At 33.2% G+C, this 22,882-nt stretch overlaps 1 protein-coding gene across 29 annotated transcripts in view; it reads right to left on the bottom strand.

Annotated features, from left to right (window-relative positions):
* Positions 1-22,882, bottom strand: part of CSNK1G3 (casein kinase 1 gamma 3) — a 106,938-nt gene that overhangs the window by 5,234 nt on the left and 78,822 nt on the right. For 6 of the 29 annotated variants that reach the window (XM_054488221.2, XM_063665173.1, XM_054488220.2 and 3 more), the window contains 5 exons: positions 20,998-21,146; positions 20,140-20,235; positions 16,394-16,489; positions 6,671-6,777; positions 6,145-6,168 (listed from right to left, as the gene is read on the bottom strand). In XM_054488221.2, the coding sequence (XP_054344196.1) occupies positions 6,145-6,168; positions 6,671-6,777; positions 16,394-16,489; positions 20,140-20,235; positions 20,998-21,146 (472 nt within the window). The remainder of the gene's footprint in view (positions 1-6,144; positions 6,169-6,670; positions 6,778-16,393; positions 16,490-20,139; positions 20,236-20,997; positions 21,147-22,882) is intronic. The other 23 variants (XM_063665180.1, XM_054488228.2, XM_063665182.1 and 20 more) reach the window with 7 other exon arrangements.

Genomic DNA, 22,882 nt, shown 5'->3' with positions numbered 1-22,882 from the left:
ACTTAAGTAATCTTTCCTTCAACAGTGTTTTACTGAACTACGCCAAGCATTTATTTGAGATGAAATAAGATTTTCAAATAAATTCTAATGGCCCTTAAATTCAAACACAATCTAAAAAGGACATCTATTTTAAATAAATCCCACTAAATAAAGAACACATCCTTATAAAGATTTGCAAAAGTAAAGCTGGCATGCTATTACAGTTACTACCACCAGAGGACAGCATTCCCTTATGTGATACAAATGCATCCAAATAGACAAGAGAGAAGTTCTCAAAATATGATATACTTACAGAAGTTAGGAAGTAAACTGATGTTTTAACCTTACGGCTTATTTCTTAAGATAAAAGTAATTACCAAAACAGCTAATTTATAGTCTTAGAGATTAAGAAATCAGGTCTCATCTCAATTGCTTCCTCTTCCCCAGCACTTAATCTGAAACAGTGCTGCTCCCATGTAGCCACTTGATCACATTATTGTTTTATTTTTCTGTAATAACTTACTCCTACTTTGAAATTATTTATTTATTATCTGCCTTTGCACTAGAATTTAAGCTTCATAAAGGATTGCTCACAGTTATAGCCCAACAAACTGGCACAAAGTTAGTACTTATTTAATAGTGGCCCTCCCACTTCAGCCTCCTGAGTAGCTGGGACTACAGGCGCCGAGCTGGTAAATTTTTTTTTCATTATTTTTAGTGGAGACAACATCTCACTATGTTGCCCAGGTTGGTCTTAAACTCCTGAGCTCAAGCAATCCTTCCACCTCAGCCTCTCAAAATGTGAAGCTACGTCTCTACTCTAAAATTCTTTGGGAATATATGTTAAGTCCTACTTATGATGAACTTTAGAAACAACCTTAGTTTCTTTAAATACAATTAGGCAACAAACAGGCAATCAAAACGGATCAAAGTCCTAAAACACACAAAGGCTTTTGCTATTGACACTGCACCACCATTTCTCCTTTGTTCATTGGCTTTTTCTTCATACATTTGTCATATACTTCCTTCTCTCAAATCCACCCAGAAACTGAAGCATGTTTCCCTATCTGGATATGATGTTCTTATTTATCCCTTCCAAGATGACTCATTGCTCACCCTTTGGTTGTGAGACTGTTGGTACCTCCTAGAGCTACCCACGTAGGACTCCAGAACCTAGCTTCTCCTGACCTGGGTTGATGAGTGTACAGAAAGTATATTTTATGGCATCTAATCTTTAATTCTTTGACAAATAATATTTCCCCTTAAGGTTTAAACCTGAAGTGTAATTTCATATCTCTGGATCTCTTGATTTAAAGAAAAACGAGGAACCATTTAGCTAAGCAAGAAGAGTTTAGATCAGAGAACAAGATCATCTACAAAATTACTCCAACCAAAAGCCTGCAGGCCCGTCTTCATCTCCAATTTCTTCCTCCCTATCCACTTGCAATTAGTCCCTTAAGTCTGAAATGACTTTCAAAATTTTCCCATCTTCTCATGTTGGCTGAGTTCTGAACTTTTCAACTTGCCTCCACCACTGCTAAGCACCTTTTAAAGGACTTCCCAGTCTAAGTCTCTCCTCTGTCCAATCTGCCATCCAAATTGCCCCCATCATAAATATGGCCATGCCCTTTTCCTCTTAAATCTCATCAATGATTCTCCATTGACTAAAGCATTAAGTTCACAGAGCTCTTCAGAATTTTGTTCCCAACCTATTTCCACCCTCCTCTTAGTCTCATCCTCCTTTAGGCTTCCTTCCCAGGTGGCCTATACTATGAATGGAAGGAAGGGAAAAGAAAGAAAAAGCAAAAATCTCCTTGTCATTCCCAGAACACACCACGTGGGATTTCTTACCTCTGTATCTTTGCACATGCTCTTCTTTCCACTTAAAATCCATTTGCTCTCTCCCAAAAGAGTTATACAGTCTCTGTCACTTTGTATTATAATTTTTATACCTCTCTCTTCCTCACTGAACTGATCTCTTGAGGAAATAAATTATTCTTTACTTATCTTTACAGTTCTAGAAACTATCAAAGTCCTGAACACTTAGTATTATAGAAACTAAACAAATGGTCCAATACTATAATCTTAAAATATTTTTTAAGGAATAGTTTGTTTACTAGAGAATACTAACCCAAAATATAAATTATCCATCTAGTTTCATAGGAAAACTTAATTTATATTTTTAAACCGTTTTCTGCAATCTGTTGATCCCCAGGAAGTGACATAAGCCTCATAACTGCTGCCAAATTAATTTTCCTAAGGATCAACCTGATCATATTGTTTCTTGGCTTAAAACCACATGTTGTTTCTTGGCTTCCTTTCTTGTGCTGAGCAAGACAATGTCCAAATTTGTTTACTGGCTACCAAGGCCCTTTGAGACTGGGAAATTAGCCTATCTCAGTTTTCATTAATGTGTTCATATATTCTCTGCCTGCATGAGTTACTCCTCGGACTGGTTCAATTATTTCCTTGCTCCAACCTCTTCTCTCTGACTCCTTCTACCCATTTCCCTTGCCAAATCATTCTCATCTTTGAGAACTAGTGTAAATGCATCCTTACCCATGAGGACTTCTCTGATCTTCCCAACTAGGAGGACATACTCCATTTTCTGAACTCCAGTAAAAATTATCCCTCTCCTATAGTGCTAATCATGTAATACTTTGTATTAGACCAATGATTCTTAACCCTGGCTGCTCCTTAGAGTCACCTGAGAAGTTTTTTAAAAATACTGATAACCAGGCCCCACCATAGACCAACTAGTAAAATCAGAAACCTTGAAAATACAGCCTAAGTATTAGTACATTTTTAAAACTCCCTAGGTGACTATAATGTGAAATCAAGGTTGAGAACCATTGTATAAAAGTTGTTAGTATACTTTCCAACCAACCTAATGGTATACAAACTTTGACATACCTTAATAATCATCATATTACAAAACATATGATAATCTATTCAGCAAATGCTGGAAGAAGGAAAGAGAAAGAATAAAGGATGGTTTCATACTACTTAAAAAGTACATAATTAAACCAAATTATTTTGTTTTCCTAAGTTCCTGGAAGGAATGATGAAGGTGCTATCATTTGTATCACCTGTCTTAAAATTCTCAACTACAGTAAACAAGAAAGACAAAACCTCATTACTAATGAAGCTAATCAGCTTTTCCATCATTTTCCATATGGGAGAATAGAGTACTTTCCATCATTTGGAAATCAAGTATTTACCCCAATGAGGTACTATTCTCAGGAAACATGAGGATGCTAAAATGTGCATTATAGAATACATTCTACTTAATGGGGTGGGGTGAGAAGGATCTCTGCTAATTATAGGTAAGAAGAAAGATGAAAAAGAAATTCTGAAAGAAAATTCTAAGCAGGTCCCTAGTTACGTTGTCAAATGGTGGCACAGAGAAGAGAAGTATAAGATGCAATTTAGAAAAGGAGCTGGGTATGATGGTGTGCACCTATAGTCCCACCTACTGGGGAGGCTGAGGCAGGAAAATCACTTGAGCCCAATAGTTCAGGGCCAGCCTTGGCAACATAGCAAGATTCCATCTCTTAAAAAAGAAAAAATATCATGCTCAAATTTCTTAGTAACAGATTAAGAGGGTATGAGGAACACAATAATAAACTTGTAGAAATGTCAGAATAAACCTAAAGAAAAAATCTTGTTTAAATAGAATGTTTAACCAGCAAAGAGGTAGGAAAGTTCTGAGGATTTCTGTAACCTACCTAACCCACCTGAAGTAAGGCTTCACTGGTATCATGAGTTGCTATACTTTTTTTAAAACAACCATTTTATTAAGATATTTTTCATGTTATAAAATTTATCCTTTCAAAATATATAATTCAGTGTCTTTTAGTATTCAGAATTGAGCAGCTATCACCACTATCTAATTTCAGAACATTTCCATCACTCCATAAAGAAATCCCATCCTCCTCTTCCCTGCCCTGGGCAATCACTAATCTTTTGATGTCTATATATTTGCCTATTCTGGACATTTCATTTAAATGGAATCACATAACATGTGGCCTTTTGTGTTTGGCTTCTTTCATTTAGCACAATGTTTTCAATTTCATTTCTTTATATTGTCAAATGGCAGTCCATTGTATGGGTATACCACATTGTTAATTATTTAGTAATGATTAGGACATACAGCCACTAGGAATCTGAGGATGAAAAAATACTTGTTTTCAAGAAATTCAGTAAGTTTCAAGAAGTGGGAAGTACATAAACAGAATAACATAGCAAAGGAAGATTTAAGGAACCAATGCTATATAAAGTTCAGAATGGAAAACGGAGCTGCAAAAATAGACAGGCCAGACTATGACAGGTATGAGGAGCCTTGGTGCCATGCCAAGAAATCTGGACATGATTTGGCAGGCAATGGAGAACCCTTCCTATAGCAATAGCCTTCCCACCACTTTCTTCTTTCAAATCCTCCAGTGTCTACAGATAGGGACCGAAACACACACCCACACTCATCCCAACTAAATAAATTACTATGCCATTCTTCAGAGCCACCTCCATCAAGTATTCTCTGATCATCCAGGTCAGGAAGTAATCTTTATCTTTACAAACTCTAACCATTTTTAAAAATACCTTTTTTATCATATTAATCATATACTGACATATACTAGTACAACCGCAATCTTCCTGCTGGCTTGTAATCTACTTAAGAGCAAGGACAGCATCAGGTATGTCGGAAACCTCAGCAGTGTGACTGCTGAATGAATAAATGGATAAATGTAATAGATTTTATTAAAAGCAAGTCTCCAGGAGGATGTAAACACAGAACAGCCAGTTTCAGTGAAGAGTGTGGGTATGGAAGTAAAAATATAGGACATAGATAAAAGAGGCACAAGCCCAAGAACAGAGATAAGAAACGTCACTGGCAGCTGGAAGAGAAGAAATAAATAGGGGTGATAATAGCTATTGAGTACCTGCCATGTGCCAGACAAAACACCAGGGCTTTATCACATTTAATTTTCTCAACCTATGAAGTAGGTATTATTAGCTTCATTTTACAGAAAAAGAAACAAGCTTTCTTGAAGGTAACAAATAAGTGGCAGAAACAGGATTCTACAACCTATGTCTAACTGCAAAGGACATGTGCAGTTGAATCTGCCACACCACCACCCTATTTTCTTGTCTTAGGACTGTACCTAAAATTCACAAACATAAGCTGTTGTTTTTATATTTGATTTAAAAACACACAAGTAAGACTATACTTTCAGGGATTTATTTCTGCAGTTCATAAAAATATACAAGTATATAGCTAATTATATCCTGACATACACTAGTCTTAGTCACACTGTCAATAAATTCTATAGTCAAAAGTGATTAAAATGGATTCTTAATCACTGCTCTTTAACAAAAAAATCCACAAAAGTTTCCTAATTTTGCAGCCAACAAATGAGCATTATTTTGAAAATTATATAAGGTGCCTTTAGATATGAGTAAAATATTTCAAAATTTACTAAACTAAGCAACTTCCTTTATTCACTCCCAGTCTGACTCAAAATTTGTCCTGAAACTGAGAGAAGCCATTTTAAGCACAGTATTACAACTAAAGGCAAATGTCAGAAAATAATTTGAATCTAAAATTATTTCTATTAATATTACTTTCCATAATATCTGCAATTATTAATAACTATTTAGATGAGGATTTTTAAAACAGCTTTCTCACTACAAAGTTATCATGAAATTTATCAATATTGTATTCAAGGGCAATGATAATTGGTTAGTAATGAAATACTGTTTTAGTGATACTACTGTGGGGGATGAGATCTGCTACATGTATTTAACAATTGCAAACAGAAAAAAGAAAGCTTAATGCAAAAATCTATCTATTTAAATAGCAAATAAAAACTATTATAAAACAAATGCACAAGCACAAGCAGGGTTGGTGTATCATCTATGCAATTAAAAAGTGGCCCCAAATCTATGTCACTTAAAGTAAAAAAGTTGCAGCAGGCAAAAGAGCTCCTCAAACAATTATTTCTTGCTTTTCAGAGCTATCTTAATGATATCAAATACTTTTGAATAACTTTTACCAATTATAATTGCTGTGTTGAGAGTTTTGTTTTCAAAAGACACAAAATGATGCTAAATCTTTGAAATTACAGTCAATGGAGCTATTTCTGCCTGCCTACACTTGAGACTCACCACATGTTCAACACTTTCTGGCAGCTATACACACACACACAAAAAAAATACAAGGAAAAAAAAGAGAGAGAATCAGAAACAGCTCACATTGAAATTATCACATGGTATTTCATGCTTAATTTTTTCCAAGCAATGTTGTTATAATTTGTTTTGAAAAACTAATTCAAAATATTAAAACATGCATTTTATAAAATTAATTTATTCTTATGCTTACAGAAAAAAGATTGATAGTACATCAATAACTTTCATGCATCAACATTCCTAAAACTCAAAAGCTAAAAATACGTTGTTAATTCTAAATAAGAATTTGAACACAGTTCTTAAATATTTTGTATTATTAAAATGTTTACTGGAATAGCACTATTTTAAACTCATTCTAGTGATTAAAATAATTAAGCATACCACTTGTTTTGCATGCACCTATTCCCTGAAAAAATTTTCCTGAGATAACTGTATGTAACTATAAATCTCAAACATGCATAATTTAAGAAAAAAAGTTACTAAAACAAGTAAAACAAACACATACTTGGTTTCATCCATCACTTCTACTTCAGTAGGGGCTGTGATGGGTGCATTTGAACGTCCTGCGGTAGGATCATCTGTGTTTAACTCTCCATTTGTAGAACTTACAACCTGTTTGAAAAAAAATTTTTTATATATGTATATGTACACACACACACTCATAAATATACATACATATTAAATAGGTTATACAAGGATAAACATAATTAAGGTTAAAGCATTTCAATTAGAAAGTTAATGTGAGGAACACAAAACAATATGTAGCTGTTCATAACTAAATACAGTAATTGGTCTAGCATTTTATTAAAGATCAAGGTCATCTAATATGTGCTTTTCAACTTACTTCCTTTCCTTATTGAAATCTGTGTCTTCTGTCTCCTTCCCTCTGGTTTTTAAGGCTAACTCCTACATGTATGTTTCAATCAGTTTCCTCTTGTGTGCCTATGTCCTTTGGCACCTTGCTATATCATGAATTACTTTCCTTGAATATTGAAAAACTTCAATATTACTCCTTCTAATGGATCCTTCACTTCAATCTGCAATTATGCTCAAGTCTCCATTTCAAACTGCCCATTTAAATAGAGACAACACCATTCATTCACCCAGTTGTTCAAACGTAGGGGTCACTGTGATTCCTCTTTAACTTAAAACCCACATCTAATCCATAAATGGCAGATCCTGTTAAATCCTTCTCCAAACATATCCCATATCTAATCAATTCTCACCATCTCTATTACTACAAGGACTCCCGTCCAAGCCACTATGATCTCTTATGTGATTAAGAGCAAAAACCTATTATCTAGTCTTCAGCTTTGTCCCCCACTCAAATGTATTGTCCACACAGCAATCAGGGTGCTCCTTTTAAGATGCAAATCACATCATGTATAGCTCCTTGCTTAAAACTCTCCAACTGTTGGCTTCCCGTTTCACTTAGAATAAAAAATCTATATTCTTACACAAACTGACAGTCCCACATGATGTGATGCCTGCCTACCTCTCTGAGCTCACACCACCTTCTCTGAAGCTCACTAGCCTCCATCCAATATGTCAAGGTTCTTCCCACTTAAAGGCCTTGGCATTACCTATTGTCACTGCCTAGAATTCTCTTCCTACTTATTAGCTGACTTCTCATCTTTCAGATTCTCAAACAGCATCTCTGAGACAGGCCTTTACTATCACACAGCTAAAAATTTCTATGCTGACACAGCATAGAAATTATGTTACACCCTATTTTAAATTATTTGTACAGTATTTATCAGTATTCATGTTTTTCTTATTTGCTTGCTCATTTATTTGTTGTGTTTCTTGACATCCATCCCTACCTCCATTAAAATTAAACTCCAGGACAAGAGAAACCTTGTATTGTTTCCTGCTATGCCTCGCACAGAAAAGGCACTCAATAAATAGTTGTTGAAATAAATGAATGCATGTATGCATGAATGAAATCCTGAAACAAGATAAAAATCATGAGGAAATTCCCAAATTCTCCCAAATTCTCTTGTTTCTGCAAATTTACCTTATTGTTTTATTTCTTCCTTTTCCCTTATCACTAAACTTTTTGGAAAAAAAAATATGTAACTCACCACTTCCATTTTTATAAAATTTTCCATGTGTTTATTCCTTTACTCCTTGCAATCAGTTCTCCAACCCTACATAAGAACTCTAATAAGAGTTATCTTAAAGGTTACCAATGATTCCTAGAAAATGTATTCAGGACACTTTGCTCAGTGCCTCATTTTCTTATACATCAAATCACTTGGCGCTAGCTGATCATTCTGGAGTAAGATGGGTCTAGACTCAAAGCCTAGCTCTACCACTTACCAGCTATGAGACTCTGGGAAAGATACCTTACCTTGCTAAACCTCAGTGTTCTCAAGTATGAAATGGTGAACAGTAGCATCTAATTAACAAGGTTGATATGAGGGTGAGATGAGATCAATACATAAATGTTAATATATAAAGCACAGTGCCTGGCATATGGGAAGAGGTCAATAAATGGTGGCCATCATTATCACTATGTTTTATCTATAATCATGGCTTCAACTATCACCTCTAGGTAAAGGACTCCCTGGGCCTAACCACTCACCCATATCCTCAGTTTGCTAAGTCAAGTTTGGCACCTTAAACACTGCATTTCTAAAGGCAAATTTAACCTACTCCCTCTGAAATGTATTCTCTTCCCATGGCTCCCATTTCAGCTAAAGCCTTCCCATCTTCCAGACTTCCAGGCTCAAAAATCTAAGAATTCTCTTTGATGCCCCTCCTACCCACTACCTAAACACTTTAAATGAAATAAAAGGTTAGCAACCCTGGCATGGGCTAGAGTTGACAACTGACTATTAGACTTAAAAGTAGTATTTATAGTACCTTATATTTCTAAGTTCTTACTTTAGTCTACAACATGCTTAGGCACTGTTCTAGGTATTTGGAATGCCAAAGTAAGCAAGATAAACACCCCTGTCCTTCTAGATCTGACACTTTAGTGTAGAGAAACAGGACCCTTTCCAACTCCAAGGAAAGTATTAATATCTACAAATCAACCAACATATTTGAGTTAACTTAGGAATTGTAGAAATTCAGTTTCCTATGTCCTATATGGAATAAGTACTTAGAAATGAACACTGCAGTTGTGCCTACAGCTGAAAACATACAAAACTGCCTTGATAATCTTCAAAGGCAATCTAAAGAAAAGAATACTCTTACATCTAAGCATGCCTCTCCTTTTCTGGGGCACTTGCTTCCCCCTTTCTGTCATTCTATTGAACTGTAAATTTTTTCTCTTTATTTCTCTCTCTCTCTCTCTGAAAACATTTAAAAATCATTATTTGTTCTAATTATTGAACATAATTTTGTTCTTTATTCTTAATTTTGAAAATGTCAGTGCCTCTGCACTAAATTGGAAAGGAGACAGAAAGTAGTATTCTTATCTCACATATTCTCCACTACCTTGAACAGAGTGCCTGTATCCAGTACATAATCAAACAGTTCAATGAACAATTTCCACTGCTCTTTTCTCAACATACTATTCAACAGGTTTCTTATTCTCCCTTTAGTTCAATGGCCCTAGACAGCTAGCAGGATGCTACCTCAACTTACAGGCAGCTCCTCTAACATGTCTTCCCTTATTTTAAGCAGCATAACTGAAAATTAAAAACCCAGGTAGTCTAAATTCTAGCAACATTAATTACATATTTTCTAGCAACAGTGTCTATATATACACTGTAATTACATAATTTGATTTACTTCAGTTCACAGAGGAAGACTTTTTATACCTGACTTTGGTAAACTTTATTTTATTGAAATGTTTCAAACCCCACTTTACCTGGTTGACCAGAACCAGACCAGAAGGAAGCAACATCTTCCTCTAATGTAATTTTTCCAGGGTTTCCCAGATTCCCCAATCCTCTCAGTAAAGGTTAGTATCCCAAGTTCAGAATAGAATCACTGTGGTAACAGAGTTAAGATAGGATACTGCTGTTGACTTTCATAAAACTGGCCTATTTAACACCGGTGACTTGAGAGTGTATCATGGCATTAAAAGTATTTTCACTTAAAATTTGTGTCTTTTTGCAAAAGGGTTTCACAAAGAAGAAATGAAGATATAATACTATAAATAATATATTATTATATTCCTGGAAGGCTAAAACAATCAAATATGCACAAATATTTTTATAAGCCAAATTCTAAAGAATAATTCTATTAAAGTGACATTTCTAGAATTACAACTTGAACTAGAAGATAAGTCTCTGAAATACTAGTGTACATCAGGCTGATTTCTTGAAAGTACACAAAAATGACAGATATTCTGAGGTTTGACATTTCAAAAAATAATTCGGGCATTATACAGGATTGTTGTTGTTCTTAAAAAAAATTCCCTCTGACATTCCCAATTTGACAAGAAACTTACTACAGTTCTTATTTTAAGAAGATTAAAAAAAAAAAAGAGGCAACTAGACTCCAGTTTTACTGTCAGAATTTAAGAGGGATGTTGGAGAAACAGCCCACAAGCAAGTGTGAGACATAATCGTAAACTTAACTGATGCCTGACAAATCCAATTCCAAAAGATGTTATTCTTATAGACTTTAGAGTACAGACATAACATATAGTATCTTTATTGTCAATGAATTTTAAAAGCAATTAATGTACTTTCCAAATATAATGAATTCATACAAATTAGTTATACTACTGTCTTCCTAATTTCTTTCTTTTTTCTTTTTTTTTTGAAATGGCATCTCATTCGGTCTCCCAGGCTGAAGTGCAGTGGCATGATCTTGGCTCATTGCAACCTCCACTTCCCGGGTTCAAGCGATTTTCCTACCTCAGCCTTCCGAGTAGGTGGGATTACAGGTGTGCACCACCATGCCCGGCTAATTTTTGTATTTTTAGTAGAGACGGGGTTTCACCGTGTTGGCCAGGCTGGTCTCGAACTCCTGACCTCAAGTGATCACCCGCCTCAGCCTCCCAAAGTGCTGGGATTACAGGCATGAGCCACCACGCCTCTCCTGTCTTCCTAATTTCTATTTGATACCTTGTAAGCAAGATTACCAAGTAGAGCCTCGATACAATGTATGAATTAACCAAATATATTAATTAGCCAAATTCTCATCTAATAATCTATTAGAAATACTAAAACATTATATATTTATGTATTCAGCTTTTTAAAAAGGTATCTATAAGAAAGCACACTAATGAGATATATTAATAGTTAAAAGAGTGACTTCCAAATAATTTCCTGAACCTGTGCTACAGTATACATATACTATATGAAACCAACTTATTTACATATCCTAAAGATTAAAGATATAATTGATACTCTTGGTATTCCAAAAGATGACCCTAAAGCACAGATAGTGACATGCTCACCAACTTTCAACAAAGGTAAGCCAAAATGGATTTTCAATTAACTTTCACTTAGGATAATTATTTTCCTTGATCATCCCAGTCTTCAGAGACATTACTGTAAATGTTATTGTAAAAAAAAAAAATAAATTCATAATGCTGATTTGCCCCAATGATACTAGATAAGGAATTTCCTAAACTAGATCAAAGGAGATGAACTATAAATTATTTATGTAATAAAGGCACACAACTATACTCCCTCCACAATCTCTCTTTTGCAGATTTCAGTACCCCAGAAAACTATGAACAGAAAGATGTGATTGTAATAGTCACTAGATTTTGTTCCTTGTTAATAACTGCATTTTCAAATATTTTACAGACTGAAACTAGTATTAGAAATGTTTTAGAAAGGTCAGTATTCACAATTAATGTAATTGAGATAATAGTATCTACTATTCCTCTTGACTTTTAATTACATATGTTTTATTATCATCTCAAGATACATTTATTATCATCTCCAGATAATCCTTTTCGGTTATCACCAACTGTATTTATTTGTTCTGATGCTTCATTGGCTAAAAGATCAGATTGCTTATTACAACAATGAATGTTATTCTTTCGTTTTCCTCAACAATGCCTGGTTGCACAACATATCTGCACCATTTGTAATTCTGCTCCTTTTTCTCCCAAGTGCTCAGAGTCACATTATTCATTAGATTCAAACCAAAGACTGTACAACTATAAGAGATTTCCAAACAATCAGGAGGTATACATACTACATGTACATAGTACAACCATGTAAAATAGTTTTTCAGCAGTGTCCTTAATATTTGTCTTTTTCCCTTTGCTTACAGTTGCCTCTATATAGGATCAGATTTTCAGTTGGCACTGAGCTCAATGGATTTGTGCTACAGTGAAAAGCACAGCTAAAATGGAATTAGAGATTACTACTACCTGTTGTCAGTGGTATACTTCAAAACCTAATTTTGGGGATCTTGATTTGCCATGTAGAAACATATCAAAAAGGGTTAACAACTGAACTTTTTCTTTTCCCCTCAGCCCGATACCCAACTAAACTCCACCTTCTAATTCTTTTCAAAGCCTTTCATTTCTTGTTTATCCCCACTACCCAACATTTTTCCTCAACTACAGACTTTTGACAGCTGTATCCCTCATTTAGACTTGTCTCCTTTCAATCTAGTGTCCAGCAAACGCAATCTTTAGAAAACACTAATCTAATCAAATTTGGTCTCCTAATTCCCCTTATGGCTACCCATTATCCTCAGAATAAAGCCAAATTTAGTAACAAGATCTGTTAGATCCTTCATGATTTACTTCCAGCCTACCTTCTCAGTCTCATTTCTCAACACACACCAGCTTGACTAAATCAGCTTCCTCAGTATGTCTCTCTCTCCACAACCTTATTCATATTGTCTTCTCTGCCTGGTATACTCCTCTCTTGACCCCTTCTATCTTCAGTTGATTAACTCCCACTGATTCTTTACATCTCAGTTTAGATGTCACTTTCCCCAGAAAGTCTTGACTCATCCAGGTTAGGTGCTTTTCCTATCAATTCTCCTAGTACCCTGTGCTATCTCCACTTATCACCCTGCCTGTTCATCAGCCTCCTTGACTGACTTCTTCATGGACGCAGCCACCGTGTCTTTACACATTTCTTTTCATTCAAAAAAACCTAGAAGAGCCTAGCACATAATGAACACTTAGCAATTTGCTGAGTAATGAATGGCCAAGAAACTGAATGTGGTAGGTCTGAGTTTCTCAGCCATATTTATTACTACCAATGATTCTAAGAGGGAACCGAGAGGGGCACACTTGATTCCCCTAGGGGTTTTCCAGAACACAGGCTGATACAAAATAAAGTTTGCAGATATCTGAATATTATTCTTAGTCTCGTGAATGGAAAAAGTTTATCAAATCTACAGCTGTATCTTTTTAGCTAGTGACTTAACATGACTGAACTAAAGAGATAAAATAAGAAAAATCCCATTCATCAATGCTTTCTTTGACTGTACCTCTAATACTTCACTTCCCAGAGATCAATAAAATAAAAATGCTATTCAAGTTTCTTAATTTGCAAAAACAATAGATTCTACTTATCTAACACTTCCTAAGCCTCAACCTCTATGCTAAATACTTTTTTTAAAAATTAAATTTTCATAACAAAACCATAAGGTAGAGGAATTGTTAAAATCCTTATTTACTAATAAATAATCTTAGCACAGAGTTTGAACTCAAATCTGACTGCAGAGCTTGAGCTCTTAACTGCAACATCATCAACTTGGTAACTCTCAACTTGGTAACTCCGTCTGGTCTGCTATATAATAATTCTGGAAAAGCGGGGAGTTCAAATTTAGACTCTGCTGATAATTTCTACTAAAAGTACATGTGAAATAAATACCTGAGGATCTTTCTATAGGTCAAAAATGGCAAGAGGTTTCATCTTATATGTCAACTCTAAACAGCTTGGAATGATTTTCAGTGCTGCACTGACAGCAATGATCAGTTCCAAGGAAAAGACTGCAATGATAGTGAGGAGTGAAAGCCATAGTTTTACCGAGGCTCATTTTAAGTAACTGTTGATTCTGTTTCTGGATATCCTAAACCTGCATCACATTTCAATACCAGACAGTGACCTATTAATTATGGAAATGTCTTTCCTAAAAAAACTATTTGATGACATACTCTTAGTATGTTTATTAAGAATAATTTTTTAATTGCCATATAAAGTCTTTGCATCTCCTGTAAAGCCAATGCTTGAAAGTTTGTTCAACAGGTGATTTAATGACCATTGCACAAATAAGCCCAAGGCAAATTCTTCTCATACTTTTGTATTACTAAGAAGTTTTTTTCTCTTTATCTCCTCCCTTTATCAGACAATGAGAATAATATTAATAGAACATATTGTTTCCCTTTCTGCCTTCATTCAGAATCAAATATAGTATTCAATTATAATATTAGTTCAAATTTTAGGTACTTTTCTTTGCTCTTATTATGTTTTAATTTATAACTTCATTAGTCCAATTACACAAGGGTCATATTATAAATTTTCAAACAATTTTGAAAGTGTATAGGACATAAATTATAAATGAATTCAGTCTTTATTTTGGAGTGGGAAGGATTCAGGCATGATCCTACTTAGGCTGTCATATTAGTCCATCATATCATGTGTCAGTTAATATTACAAAATACATGAAGTCAATGAAAATACTATTCTTTGTTTTACCTATGTATTTCCATATTACTAGAAACCTATTAAGTTAATCACTTATTGAATATTAGGATGAAGTCAGATGTAGTCTCAGTAGGCTGAAAACTCTTAGAAATAATGAGAAACGAGCAATGTTCAAACATCTCTGTGAAAACATGTGAAACAATAAACGTGAAGTAGTGAAATAATGAATGAATAATGAAATTCATTCACCCTTTGAAAGTCCAAAGGAATCCCACGAGCCACCTCAAGGAATCACATGAGAATAATAAGAGGCTAAGAAAATAAATCTGGTAATGGTACAGAAATGGTAGGAAAATTTTCTAATAGTGCCTTAATTGTTGCACTGAGCAAAAACACTTGCACACATACACACAAACTTAAAAACATGTAAACATATACAGATACATACAAAATATAGTTTGTGTTATGCAAATAGAATATATTTGCTGAATTAGCTTTTCTAACTATATGAATTGAAGTCATAAAAATTTTTACAATTTAGACACTCTTGCCTCTAAGTTCTTCACCCTAGATTTTTATAGATCTACTCAAATAAGTCTACCACACATTACTGAAAATTCCATAAACTACAAAATTCTACAAAAGTACTCGATTATATAATTTAAATTACCTCTAAAATTTAATGAGAAAAACGTGAGCTCATAAGATTTAATCATGATTTAATTTTTAGAATTCAAATCAAGAAAGAATAGAACCCAGAGTACAGAATCAGTTGATTAAATATATACACTAAGAAAAATGCAAATTTGATAAAATGGCAAATTATTCAAGTGAAAATATGTAAAGAAAAAAATGAAAATGTAAAAAAAATTCTAAATTGAAATGTACTGGGATAACATTTGTTATCTCACTTACTTTAAGCTGGCTTTTAGATTACCTTAAACAGACATTTTAAAAGACAATACGAGACTCAGCAATCTTTCCCTATTTCTACAATATACATAAATGACTAAAATTTACAGGGCAATGGAGGGCAGAGTATATATAGTAGCGGTCTCTAAGTGTATAAAAAAGGTGAGAAGAAACAAATCATAAATAAGGGACTGCTTTGAATTTATCTAAAAAGCCATACAATTTATTGAGGGGAGTATTTAATAAACACTTCTTATTAAAATTTCCATCTGCTATTTTCTATAAGTACAAACAAAACATGCTATTATAAAAATTAGGGTCATGTTCATTTGAACAATTAATCAGAAAGTACATTCTGAGTATTAAGGATGAAAAAAGATAACTGATTAAGTTTGAAGGAGGCAAAGTCAATGAATGGGAAAAAATACAAAAATGTTCTATTAATTAAAGCATTAAAAAGACTGATCTTATTATTGGAAAGTCAAGTTTAATACCTATTTCAAGCATAATATCGTTTGTTTTTCTAATCTGCTGTATGACTTAAATATTGTTGCATATAGTTGCAAAAATGAAAAAAGGAAAAATCTTGGTATTCCTGATGGTCTTTCTAGACCACGTTAATTTTGGTTTTTCTGTTTAAATAACAAAGGAATAGAATTATGGATAGAGTAGTTCAGCAACAAATTTTCCATTAAGATATGAAATCATGCCATGAGTTCCAAAAAAAAGGGTTAGTTGTATAAATCTGGGTAATAATCACTCATGCAAAAATCAGAAAATACCTGTACCGAGCCACCATGTCTGTCTGCTGCAAGGTGAGCTCTCAAATGGTGGGGATTTGCCTGCTGGGAGTCCCAAGCTGCCCTGTGGTCTGCCGACTGCCATTTATTTAATGCATATGGCATGCATGGAAGAAGAAAAACCCAATATGTTAAACATTTTATCCTCATAATATATAAAACAAACGTATAAAAGGAAATTTAAAATACCCTTACTATTCTGAATCATGGTGCAGTTATCTTTGTATACAGAATGTGGAGTGATTTTAATTAAGTTGCCAAATTGTGTAATGATCAACAATAAAAATAAAATAGAACCATAAGATTTTAGAAGTAAAAATACTTTAGAAATCACAGACTCTACCCTCTAGCTTTATAAATGAACTAATAAAGAACCAGAAAGGTAAAAATGCCATGACCAAGAAAGAACTCCAAATAAATCCTGGGCACACTAGAAGTCCACCCACTATATTTTTACACAGTAGAGGTCATCACTGGTTTTCTGATGAGGAGCTATTTTTAGCAAGGTACAAATGATGGCCCTTAAATAACTGTACCTGAGATTCTAAAAATATTTTCTCTCTTGCTTAGTCCCCCATTTCTGATTATAAGGATACTATGAGAAAACAGAAAAGTTCTTTGAAAAGGGAGAAGCACTATACAGAATACTATGAGAATATGACAAAACAATTTTTTTCTAAGTGATAACCCTACACATATGAATCTCTTTGCTTCCCTGATCTCCTTTTATCTGGTTCAAATTAAGGAACCCATGTCTATGAAATAATCTGAAAATTCTTGATGTTTTTAGATCCCTTGGCAAATATGCATGGCAATAACAAACATCATAATCTACCAGTAAAATTAAGAGAAGTTTCTTAATAGGGGTCAACTTCTGTTTCAGGAAAATGTGGACAACACTAATAAAAAGTAGGGAGAAGAATATACTATTTAAACTTTATTACATGTTTGGTTCTGAATTAGCTGCTTTATATATTACCATATTTTGAGGTAGATATTATCATCCACTTTTACTGATGAAGACAGTGAGACATTAACCACTTCCCTACAGTTACAGACCTACCAAGGAGTACAACAGGAATTCCAACTCAGAGCCTAAGGCTCTTCCAATAATACTACCTAGCTCCTTACCATAATTAAATATATTCTAAAGCCTTCAGTATTCTTTTCTTTCTTTCTTTTTCAAACAAAGTCATGAAAATCTTGCCACAAAGTGCCAAGCATACTGGAGTATGGGGAGCCTCAAGCATATTGTTGGCCAGAACAAACTTAAGGGGAGAGGTGTAAAATTCAAGTAGACACATGAATACATGTTCTGGCACTAAGCTTCCTAAATTGTACAATGCAAAATTACATACTCTGTGGCATAAAGTATGTCATCAAAACTATGATAGTTCTATAATGTCTTTTCATTAAACCCTCCAAATCTATAACCAGAATTAAGCAGATTTGTAGCTTAAGTTGAAATCAATCAGATGAAGTCAAGTCTAGACAAGATCAAAGAATAAAAATGATGCTAAAATTGAGACAAACATCTAGGGCAATGAGCAATATTTTGGGGTCATGGAACTCTCTAAGAATATAGTAAGAGCTACAAGCCCTCTCCTGAAAATAAACAATTACATGTACCCAACAATTTCAGGATCCCCTCAACTTAAATCTATCATTTATCTAGGGGCATTACAAAGGTTTAAGTCATTTGAAATAATCTTTCTTCCTCTGGGATTGTGAACTGTGGGTTTCTTGTAGAACTTAAGCTGCTTAGTGGTCTAGAGATATTTAAGAAGTTTTTTTTAGATATACAACTTTTCTATCATGATGAAAGTCTGTATATTCACATCCCAAATTCAATATATAAGCCTATCCTAAAGAATTACCTAAAAATTATATACATATATGTTTGTGTGTGTGTGTGTGTGTGTGTGTGTGTGTATATATATATATATATATATATATATATACACCCTACATTTAGTGCAAGAAGGACTGGACAAATGAAACATGGTTCCCACCCTCAGTGAGCTTACAATCTAGTTAGCAAGACATGTCTGAAACATGTAGAAAACTAAGTCTAAAACATTAGATTTATAATTTAATTCAACAATAGAGGAATTTCACTTATTATAATACCTAACAGCTCAAGTGGAGAATTTCAAAGAATACCATATTAATCTTCTTCCAAGTACATTCAAGGAATTAACTCTAGTTTATAAAACACAAACTAAGTCTCAACTTCTGAGCCATTTCTTTCTTTATACAGAATCTTTTCACGACACTCCAGTTATCAACTAATTTTAATTTATATATGAAGTAATTTATGTATGAGATGCTTTATAGTACCAATTTTTCTAAGTCAAAAATTTAATATTAATCTTTTAAAATTGGCCATGCTATATAGCATAATATTGTTAAACACTCCCTAAAACGTAGCATTTTATTTTGCTATGATTTTTAACAAGTGGTGTTCTTTCTTTTGATTGTCATCCTGTTTTAATCTTTAATCTTCACTTAAACTTTGATGGGATAAACAATATAAAAGTCAAAAAGGACGGCACACTATCCTTCTCCAAAAAGGATTGTAACAGAAAATTTCTAGACACTCCTTAACTCAGCGTGATCGTAAAATTTTTAAGTCAAAGATGTCTTCAATAAAACCTTTTAACCAAAAAAAAGAGAAAGAGAGAGAGAAAAATTAAAACATTGCCCCAAAATTTCAACAGCTTTCTATTCCTTTACCTGGTCAGGAAACATGAACTCACTACTTGATCAACTTCTATGCCTTATCTCAGACTGACTCTCTACTCCCTCTCTAATCCATCTCTACCTACTTTCTGCTCCAAACAAATTGAACCGCTTGCTATTCCTCAAATTCTCTATTTTTAAACTGCTGCTTCATATTTTATATTATTCACGCTCCCCAAAATGCCCTTATCTTCATTTCCCTTTAAAAATTCCATTCATTCTTTAGGTTCATGTCAAAAGCTACCTTCTCCATAAAATCTTCATAGAGCCCCACATATGATCTCCTCCATGGTACTTTATTAGTGTTTCATGTAATATAGCTTATTCTCTTTTTAAATATAGTTATTTCTGTATTTATTGTAATAATAATAACAGTAACAGCAGACACAGAGTTTTGATTGAATGAAAGCTTACTGTATGCTCTAAATTAACATGCATTATTTCCATTTTATAGATGAGGAAACTGAGGCTTTGAGAGATTAACTTATTTGCCCAGGGTCAAGCCATATCCATGTATGCCTGATTCGAGAGAATTGAGTGAACTCTCAGCTACAACACTGCTTTTAGACACTGGTGACAAAATCATTCTTAAAGGTTATACAGTCTTCTTTACTTCTGAATTTCTATAATGTGTAGAACAGTAGCTTTACAATAGCAGAAATTCAATAAATAATTTATTGAACTAAACTACAGTTAGAAAGATCAAGTATTATTATAATTCATTCCAATAGGGTATCCAAATACTTCCATTCTAATAGAATATCAAATATTCCTAAAAGTTTACACTAATTTGTACCATTAATTAAGGATTTATGATTAAACATTTTAATGCTATTATTTAACTAATAAACAGTGAAATTAAGAGAAAATAGTTTATCTGTTAAAAATATGTATTTTCAATCCTTCAGTCTGTTTTATCTATTGAAGAAAAAAGTGTATGTTGCAATCATGAAAGGAAGATATTTCATATCTAAAGGGCAGCAAACCTGGTTTTTGGATTGTTGCATCTTATCTCTGTGTTGATGTGCTTCTCTGTTTGATGACAGAGCAGGATCTTGCTGAACTGCACCCACTGGAGTAGGCTACAATACAATAATAATTGGTATCAATACATTCCATTTCAAAAATCTTATTTAAAATCATTTATTTAGCTGCTTAAAAGAAGGAAAAAAACAAAAGACTGTTAAATAAACTAAGGCTTTAAGTAAAGGCATCATTCTCAAAATATGTTGTTAAAGCTAAGAAGGTAAAGCAAAAAGAATATACCTACTTTTTAAAGTGTTTTTAAAACATTTAAATTCTTTATAAAGTACTTATTTTTACATCTACAAAACACCTAATGCTGCCATTACTTTTAGGCTACATTTTCATATCAAAATGATAAAAATGTATATGTTTATGCCTGTCATTTCCAAAGCAAATGTATAAATAGAATAAACTTTTAAGAAAATTAAAAGAATTAAAAAAACTAATAAAATTACTTATTTCCAATATTTTGACTTGAAGAGACTCATACAAATTTTAATTTTCATCAAGGCATTTAAGTATTAAATTAATCATGAGAATATTACACAAAAAAGAGTATATTTGACATTAAGAACTAAATCAGGATGAAAAGTTAAAAGTAACTCTTCATGCTAAAAGGCAAAGAATCCAGATGTTAGGGCTTTTGAAAAACTCAAAGAACACTAGTACGGCGCTACCTGCAGAAATGTCCTTTAAAAAACAATAAAATGAATCCTTTAAAACAACTATTTGTTCTCAACTCTTTTCAATTGAAGATACTGTACAATTAAAAAGACAACAGATACTGTAAATAATATATTATTATATAGAATACTCACCAACTGTTTACCAATCCAGTCATATTCATAATCAAACATATATCCTTTTCGATCAAACAAGTCAGTAAAAAGCTTTCTTAAGTAGTCATAGTCTGGTTTTTCAAAAAAATCTAGCCTTCTTACATAACGAAGATATGTTGCCATTTCTTCTAGAAATAATATAAAAATTATTTGGACTATACTTTTCTTTAATACTCAATAATAAAATTAAGTATCTAAAAGCACATTGTATTATATAAAAACACTTGAAAAGTAACAAAATTATATTGCAATTTAAATTTTTCTGAGTGTAATTACAACAAAATAAAAAAGAGGAAAAGAAGGAAGGGAATAGAGACACAAGAAAAATGAGAGGTTCAGTTTAACAACCACTATTTTTGCTTCATTTCATTAGGAAAAGCTAAAATTTTTATTTTTATAAGATTATTTTTAATATTTGCTAGTATGAGAAGTTGAATAAGCAGTTTAATAATGCATGATTAATCACAAAGCATCATATTCAGTTTATAAATTTAAAATTTTATTTAAAATACTGGTGAGAACTGATTTATATGAAAGCATCTGTATTGGCTTGCTGGATTTCCTTTAGAATCAGTGACATACACCAACTAATAGAGAATTCAAATTCCCAACCTTGGCTTTGAGCAGTATTCTAACCAATTAAGCTAACAAACGAAAGCTAAAACAAATCTCAAAAACATAACACAAGAGGACAGTGTAAGTCTTCTCTTAATTTCTGGTCATATATTTAACAATTATTTGGCAATATACAAATCTCTGCATGCTATTATAATTCCAAAATGTATTAGATACATGTATCTAATACATGTAAAAACAAACAAACAAACAAATATATATATATAAAACAATGGGCAAAATGGTGAGCAATTAGTAAAGCAGGGCATTTCACCATCAGGGCACAGAAAATCACTACAGTAAGAGATGGTAAGTTACACCTAGCATTCACAGGCAGCCCCAGCCAATAGGAAAAAGATCACACCCAGCACAATGAGGCAACATAAGTGGTATGCAGTGACCTTCTTTATGTGGTGACTCTCCCACTATTCCACTTTCTAGCTGAATACCTGGCTAATTTAATTTGGCAACCCCATTTTTCCCACCTTTATATAGGCTTCCTTAATGACAACTATCCTATCTGCCTACACTAAACTGCTAGTACTATTAACTGACATTTAAAAAAATCTACTTCTAGATATTATAGCAAGAAAGGAAAATATATAATTAAAGTTTGCTGTCAATGAATAATATAAATAAGCTTGAGAAAGAGCTACTTTTGTTATGTTGATAATATTATTACTATATTAATAACACCAGCATTATACAGGAGAACTAGGCAATACTAAAGTGAGATAGGAATTCAGTATTTTATCTTCAAATTTAGTTCTCTTTTCACTTAATGTGGCTGCACAAATAAATCAGTCATTATCTTAATATACTAATAAGTTATCCTTATCCCTTAATTGATGTAGAAACCTTAAGTAAATTTTTGTTGGCTTAATTTGAGTTGCCATAAATCTACTTAAAAGCAAAATTATTTTCATAAATGCATACAGCTCCCCAATATAAAATTAGCCCCAAACTAGTGAGGTCAGTAAGGTTTTACTGGCCTTACTTAATTTAAGTGAGTTTAATTTGAAAACTAAACCAAATCATACTTCACATACCTCCTCTGAACTTGACATTGGGACCCAAATGACTAACACTGTATACCAAAACTTTGTAACTGGCATTTCTTAGCGAAAATTTTAACTCATTAAAAGTATATCACTAAAGAAAATATTACTTCAGCTGGTACTGATCAACACTATTAACAGACAGGATTTTCTTCTATTAATACCATTTGCAAAGCAAGTACACAAAGTGT

Source organism: Pongo pygmaeus, chromosome 4 (assembly GCF_028885625.2).
Source record: "Pongo pygmaeus isolate AG05252 chromosome 4, NHGRI_mPonPyg2-v2.0_pri, whole genome shotgun sequence".
In the NCBI taxonomy this organism is placed as follows: Eukaryota; Metazoa; Chordata; class Mammalia; order Primates; family Hominidae; genus Pongo; species Pongo pygmaeus.
The sequence above is the reverse complement of the archived record's forward strand: the minus strand, read 5'-3'. Positions and strand labels throughout refer to the sequence as shown.